The 7,858-nt window shown below is 47.6% G+C and overlaps 1 protein-coding gene across 9 annotated transcripts in view; it reads right to left on the bottom strand.

The window, feature by feature from the left end:
• The window catches only part of cpeb3 (cytoplasmic polyadenylation element binding protein 3), a 68,395-nt gene continuing 60,537 nt past the window's right edge, over positions 1-7,858 (bottom strand). For all 9 annotated transcript variants that reach the window (XM_029698063.1, XM_029698064.1, XM_029698070.1 and 6 more), the window contains 4 exons: positions 4,239-4,357; positions 3,906-4,020; positions 3,245-3,426; positions 1-758 (listed from right to left, as the gene is read on the bottom strand). In XM_029698063.1, the coding sequence (XP_029553923.1) occupies positions 531-758; positions 3,245-3,426; positions 3,906-4,020; positions 4,239-4,357 (644 nt within the window). In that variant the 3' untranslated portion in view covers positions 1-530. The remainder of the gene's footprint in view (positions 759-3,244; positions 3,427-3,905; positions 4,021-4,238; positions 4,358-7,858) is intronic.

Here is a 7,858-nt window from a genome sequence, read left to right as displayed (position 1 = left end):
TTTTTGCCTTTGGTAATATAAAGGGGCGATATCCTAAAACCTTTTTTTAAATAAGTGCATGCTCCTTTCCCATAGAATTTAATTATCTTTATATGTTAGATAGATATATTTAAAACAAAAATATATATATATACTTTTTAAATATATATGTAGTGTAACTGTATAATCAGGAGACTCTGACCCACCAAGTCATGGAACAGGGGACTTGAACACATGGTTTTTGCTAACATCCCATGTGTGTTTAGTGAGTTTTGAGCCAAAGTGCAAATTCTAAGCAGATAGACTTTTGCAATTCATTTTTTTTTTTCACCCTATTGTCATCATAAGGGTACACTGGACAATGAGTTCGTAATCAAGCGGTGTAGTTTGAAAAAGAAAGACCCATGTATTTGTAGTTATCCTCTTCACTGATGTTGAGGGGGTGCAGAGCAGGGGGAGGGGGGGTGAGGGGGGGTGTAGCGCTGTCCCGGTTAAGGGGGTTGAGGGGCTGTCGGGGGCGGGGCCGCGGGGCAGGGCTTATCTCAACCCCCTCAGCTCCAGCGGAAGGACACGTGTCGAGGGCGGTCGCCCCCCTCCTTCACCAGTGGCTTGTGGAACTCTCGGCCCGCCCGGGAGTGGATACTGGCCCAGCAGTACTCACAGTAGTACTGCAGGCAGGTGACGTTGGCACAGAAGAAGGGGGCAAACTTCCCCCCACAGCGCGCCCCCTGGCACTCGTCACACATCTGATCGTCCAGGACGTACGGCTTCACCTCCACCTGAAGGAAGGTCAGAGAAAGGAGACACTGGCTTATTATCTTCTTGGCACGAGGTGTAGATTGAACTCAAACTTGAATCTCTATTGTCGGAATGTAAACAGAGTCTATATGCTTTATGCTAAATGTCTGACCAAGTGCAAGACATTGCTGTTAGCTCCTGAGTTGTGAAAAGTATATTTCTGTTCTTGTATTATTTGCCCGTTTAATGTCAACTGTGATATCCTAAAGGCTAAAAATATCAACTTCTCAAATCCATTTCTGTCTCTAGTTGTTCCTATTTTCCTCTCTATGGGTAAGGCACTGTAAAAGCAGATGTGGTGAATATTTTAAGAGCCAAAATGACTCATGTGTCCATGTGTTGCACAACATTCTCAGGCCACTGCCTGGTACTCTTTATTCACTGAAGCAGGTATACTTCCACACACACACACACACACACACACACACACACACACACACACACACACACACACACACACACACACACACACACACACACACACACACACACACACACACACACACACGAGAGAGAATTGGAGTCAGTTGACCGTTGCTGAGGGACAGACGATCCAATCTGTGTCTCCATGGAGATGACACAGTGTGTGAGCAGGCCCTGGTTACATACAGTGATCCCTCCACTACAGCCTGACAGTGTAATGAAGGGTTTTCTATAAACCCCCAGCCCTGGTAAGACAACGACTAGCAATGGCCAAAGCCAGAAACAGACTGGCAACCAGGCTCATTTTCATTTGGCACCAAACGGTAGGAAACGGACTGAAAAAGGGTACCTGAGCGTGTCCAACAGTGCTTGTTTTTGGTTTCCGTTGCAAAATGTTTTGCTGTGGTGTGCCCTAATGAATACGACGAATACATACCAGTATCACCTCAGTGAGTACAACAACGAAGCCGTTCTGAGGTACAGTAATTGAACCATTCTGACATCATTAAGACAATACCAAGAGGCCATTTACAGTTAACGGAATGATTGTGTTGCCAGACGGAACAGAAATAAAACGTGCAAACAAAAGTGTTGTGGATGGACACTAGTGAACTAAGGCTTTAGGCCTCAACCACAACAACGAACATTAACTAACCCTGAGAGAACCTGGGTGTGACGCGGTGGTGGTTGACCAAACCTTTTGGAGGGGAAGGCAGGCAGAGAGGCTTCTCTGGGTAGAGCCTCCAACGATGTACACCCCCCCCCCCAAGCTTTCCTTGGCCTCAGCCAAATATAGGGATCTGGAGAAGAGATTTCTCTCATACCAAATCTCTATGGCTGATGATGAGGGTTTGCAGTGCAGCGATCTCATCTATAGGCCATTACGTGCCTTGTTAGTGGCAGCTAGGTCTAGTGGTCTAGTGGTCTAGTGGTCTGGGCCCATATTCAAAAAGCGCCTCAGAGTTAGGGATGCTGATCTAGGATCAGTTTTACATTTTAAGTAATAATGGCTATGGAGGGGGGGGGGGGGGGTCCTGATCCTAGATCAGCACTCCTACTGTTGGACACTGTGAATACGGCCCTGGGTCAGACAGTAGAGACAACCCAGGGCAGTAGTCTGAGTGAAGACACTGCCTGCTCAACCAGCCACTGGGGTTGGATATTGGATTATGGCAGCACAGAGGGAGTGTGGAACGAGCAGCCCCCACTGAGACGAGCCTCTCTGGGCTGGCAGACGACCAGTCTTGGTTGGTCACAATAGGCCATGCTCTATAGGGCTAGCTCGCTCAAAATAACCCGGCCACGGCTAAAGTGAATATTCATGTATAAGGAAGTCCTATAATTAAACCTTCCCCACGTCTGGGACTTCAAATATCGGTCAGCCCTCCAGCAGCCAAAGGCCAGGGTGATTACACAGCCAACTCTATTCCACAGACCTAACCGGGGCTCCCTGTATTGTAGGCTACGCCGAACTGTCGGTTGGATACCAGCATATAATGACAGCTCTTATGTATAGGGTCTTAAGGAGAGTTAAAGAGTTCAGATCCACAGCAGCATGCCATTGGGCTCCCGAATGGCGCAGCAGTCTAAGGCACCGTATCTCAGTGCTAGAGGCGTCACTGCAGTCCCTGGTTTGAATCCAGGCTGCGTCACATCCGGCCGTGATTGGGAGTCCCATAGGGCGGCACACAACTGGACCAGCGTCGTCCAGGTTTGGCCGGGGGTAGGCAGTCATTGTAAATAACGATTGGTTCTTAACGGACTTGCCTAGTTACTGGGAGGTTACACTAGGGTCGTGTTCATTCGGCACCAAACGGAAGAAAACTGACAAACAGGGAGGGACTACCTGGACTTGTCCAATGAGAAACACTCCTTTTTGTTCCCTGTTGCAAAACCTTTTCTGCTGCGTGCCCTAACAGACACAACCCAGTCATTCTTCATCTGATAAAGATATCTCCCTTGTTATCCAACTTTTACGGCAACACCTGGAGCACTATTGCTACCGGAGACAGACATTCTGAATACAGTGTTTGGTCTCACTCACCCGTTTGTCAATGTCGTTGTGCTGCAACTGAACAAATCGGGCGCTGATGGCGGCGATGTAGCTCTGCTGATTGGAGAAGGCCACACGGCCCGCCCCCTTCGGGTACTTGAGCTCCGGGTCAGTGTCAATGCCGGCGTAGCACACACCCCCATACAGCCTGTCCATGATCATAGCTAGTTCCACTAGAGAGAGAGGGGGAGAGAGAGAGAGAGAGAGAGGGGGAGAGATAATGTTATGACTGCATGCCTCTAGTTTGTCTAATGAAACTGTAGGAAAAAAGTGGAAATTCATATTTTTTATGAGACAAACCGAATGATGCGACTTCAATAACATTCTTTGCCAATAACATTGTCCCGGGATTGTGCATTACAGTAGTCGCCTTTGACTGTTGATATAACTAGCATAGGTCACATAGCAGACAGCCAGTCAGTGATGTTGGTCCCAAGCACAGAAACACTGAACCACCTAATGGGCCTTGCTTGAATACTTTACATGACCACCAGTTAGCGAACTGCTTGGAAACAACGTGGATCGCTTTCTCACTGGCAAAACTGTATTTTTGATTACCGCCTGTAGAGACCACAGTCTACGCCAGTCGATCTTACACAGAAAATCCACCAACCTATCCACTGATCTACATCCGTTTTGACCAATCCCCTACCTGCACGTAGAGGCCGGGGCACGCCCCCCACAAATATAGTCTTGCGGGGGTCCAGCGGTTGGGAGCCATCCATCACAAAGTCACTGTCACTCAGGTTCCAGGGGCGGATTTGGACCTGGGGGAAAAAAATAGATCATTAATTAAGTAATGTGTCTGACGAGAAATCCACACTTACACCCAACCGGAACCAAACTGCCTTGCTTCATTTCCTTCCAAGACCAGTTAGAGCAACTATGGTGAATGTAGAACCAGACCGGCACAGTGCAGGTCGGCTTGTCTCGGTTTAGAAGTGTGAAAAGGGTATTACAGTACAGTACTGCGGCATTCACTGACTGGTTTGTCCTTGATAGTGGGGCTGGAGACACAAAGGTAAAGCTTCCCGTCCTCCTCGATGCAGGCGTCAATCAGGGCCTGGACAGAGGTCTCCTCTTGGAACAGCAAGAAGGCATAGCCTGGGAGAAGAGAGAGAAGAGTTTTAGACTAAAGAAAAAATATATATATCCCGTTCACAGTGAGTACACTGTGTACTGTCTAAACCTGAACCATGGAAGGCAGTACCTTTCAGCCTAAAAGCTCAAATCAAGTCTGTTCAGTTTCAGTACGAAAAAGAAAAGTACCGTGCAAAATGTAATCTAATACTCTCCAAATCATTTTGGAAAAGTTACGGTGCTCAAAGATTTGCTCCTGTGGGATGATGAGGTCTGGCTTTGCGGCAGAGAGAGATACAGAGAGAAAGAGAGGAGAGGGCTTGTCAGTGTGCATTGTTAAATAATCTAATATTGAAAAGGGAGGAGAGGCGAGAGTTGGCCTAGGGTCAAGGCCATTATGTCAGTTAGGGAGAGTTGGGAAGTTAACTAGGGTCATGCCTATTCCGTAATTGAGAGTATGGGAGTCAGCTAGCTTCACACGAGTAGCAGTCGCATAGCTGTGTCCAACTATTCTTCTGGTATTAGCATTTGATATGGAAACAATACAGTATCAATTGTGTGAACAGAGTGAACAAAAGATCATGAGAAAACACAACGGAACAAGACAATGATGACACATGTATGGTAGACAAAGTATCACAGGGGTATTCCATTCAGTGGAACAGAGTACATTTGCAGCAACTAATAGGCTAGCACCGACCACAGCCATACAAGTAGCATGCATCTCCACCTCTGAAGCACATGAGTTGACGTATCCTTAACTAGAGGGCCGTGGTCATGTGAGCAAAACTGTGGAGCCACCAGGGACGTGATGTGGGAACCTGAGCCATAAAGCAGAGCAGGCAGCAGAGTGGAGGGAGAGAGGGAGGGATGGAGGGAGGCCGGGCCCACACGCAGACAGGACGTACATTTATGGTGCAGAAGGCTGCCAGAGGCGCCGCCTGCCACTGCGTGCGCTTTCTGGTGTCAGCTGACTGTGAAGGGGCTACTGCTTTTAGGCGTATATGCGGGACACAGAGCGCCTGGCCGAGGAATGGAGTGGCAATTAGGGGGACAGAGAAATGCGCAACTGTCACGTTTTACTCTCAGACATTCCTCAAAGGGACTGCTGCTGCGGATGAAGAGGGGGAAAGTTGAAAGAAAAATACACTGACTCAGTACATCGTGAAAGTGTGTGTGTATGTGTGAGAGAGAGTCTGTGCAAATGAAGGTGTGTGTGTGTGTGTGTGTGTGTATCAAAGAACGTATACACGAACGACAGTATATATGTTCAAGTCCATCCATGTCACCACGAGGGCTACATCAAGCATTTCCACTCCCCAGTCCTCTAGCCTTTCTCACTGAGCCCCGGCAGTGCTTAGTCATCATCATCATCATCATCATCATCATCATCATCATCATTACACACACACACACCTGAGTGGAGCGTGTGTGTCTATGGTCCTTCAGTGAGGTCACAACCAGCACTCGATGTCCACCTCTCCAGCACAACCATGCCCTTCAAAAGGGGACTTAGTGCCTCTGATGTCTCACACACACGTCAGTGACAACATGTTCCTCCCAGGGTAGTACCCCCTCCTCTGTCCCTGGCCCCATCTGCCTGCGTCACAACAGATGAGTCCGTGTGCATCACACTCGCCATGAGCAAAACAGGAGGCACCACAATTCAATGCTGCTATATGTCAGCACAAGGCCGTTTTCAGTACATCAGGAGGACTAAAAACAAGGCAACAGTAAACATGTCGTCCCCCACGAGTGATGCAGCGCCCCCGCTTGGGCCAATTGAGATATCCCGTGTAACTAATACATTTCCGTTATCGTGTGTGACCCATTAAACTGACCAGATACTCAAGTGGCCACTAACATCTAAAATAAATGTCTTCCAAAATGGAAGGCAGTTAGCCTGGGTACCAATCTCTAACTAATCCACTTCCTGTACTCCATGTCATGTGCCAAAAGACTCTTTGGAAGTGGCAAGGAGTGGAATGTTAGCTGAAGAGACTGATACTCAGACTAGAAGGCAGTCGGGAGGAGGCAACATCAGGTGAGACCGTTCTAGCCAATGAGAAGGCAGATACGAGTGTGAACAATCAGGCACAACTCTGATATAAAGTGCACTACGAAACTTCTATTTGATCAAATAAGCCACACGTAGCAAATAAGCCACACGTAGAAAATAAGCCATTACATTATTTGTTAACCAAATTAACCAAAACCAAATTCGACACTCTCTCATTGACATCCATACAAAACAAATCCGAAAAAACGCCACCTACAGATTTTGGCCCAGTTATCACTCTCGCTTTGCCTCTTCCTCCCTAGTGTGACTCACACATTCCAGTTAATTACTACAGCTCCCGCCTTGGGCCAATCAGTGTCATTTTGTAAATGCAGGATCTTTATGGCATCCTTCACCCAAGTTTTGTCAAAATCGTGCCGGTGCTGTCTGAGATATCGTGTGAAACCGATCCATAGTCCCCTAACCGATTTCATCGCAGGGGACAAAAAACACAGGAGGAGGAACTTCAGGCATCACAAGACGTGTCAATACATTGTGGAAAAAATGATTTGAAGACAGACATCTAAGGAAAAGGATTGCAATCAAGACACAAGGCCTATGATTCTCCTTTAAGTGGACATTTCAAAGTAAACACACCACCAGGTGGAATGGTTCATTTGCAAACTGGCAGTAGTCCAGCCTGGCTGCACACTTAAACACTCACTTAGTAAATCATCCTGACCAATGAACCACATTTCCCAGGCCACAACCATAACACAACCACTAAATGACCAGTCCATCTGTGTGTCTCTGCTATTGGTTAACTAAGACCCGACTCCCCCTGGGCCCAACATGGGGAAAATCTAAGACAATCAGGATAATGGAAACAGGCTGGTGTGCCCAATGTGCCTCGTCCATAAACTCAGAATAGAAAAAAAACACATTAAATAAAGAGGGTGTCATCGGGTCGGGAATCATGTGGTTTAAGCACTGAGAGAGAGAGAGAGAGAGAGAGAGAGAGAGACTGCGTGCTGCAGTCTTCAGAAACGGCAGCGACAGGCCACCGTCAGGGAAAGGAACAGCGTGTTCTGTCCCGGAGCAAGAGTGTGCAAAAGAGAGAGAGAGAGAGAGAGAGCGAGATTGCGAGCGACAGAGACAGAGAGAGAGAGAGAGAGAGAGAGAGAGAGAAAATGGTGCGTGTATGGAGGAGAGAAATAGGGGAAGAGACGTCGGGGAAGGAAAATAGCGGGTTGGTCGGCCGACTGGCAGAGTTAGGGGTTACACAGTTGAGGGAAGGGGCTAGCCGAGCCGCTAAATGAAGGAGGCAGTTCTTGGCTTTCACAGTGAGTACAGTGTTCACTTCCTTGTTAGAGTCAAAGCACCGTATAGGATTAACTTCTGTCACCTTTTAGCAACTGTTAGGATCACATTCAACAAACGGAATAGGCACACACACACACTTCGCTATTAGGATGGGTGCCATCATGTGCAATCGCACTGTCACACACACCCCGTGGTGGATTTAA

Source organism: Salmo trutta, chromosome 18 (assembly GCF_901001165.1).
Source record: "Salmo trutta chromosome 18, fSalTru1.1, whole genome shotgun sequence".
In the NCBI taxonomy this organism is placed as follows: domain Eukaryota; kingdom Metazoa; phylum Chordata; class Actinopteri; order Salmoniformes; family Salmonidae; genus Salmo; species Salmo trutta.
The sequence above is the reverse complement of the archived record's forward strand: the minus strand, read 5'-3'. Positions and strand labels throughout refer to the sequence as shown.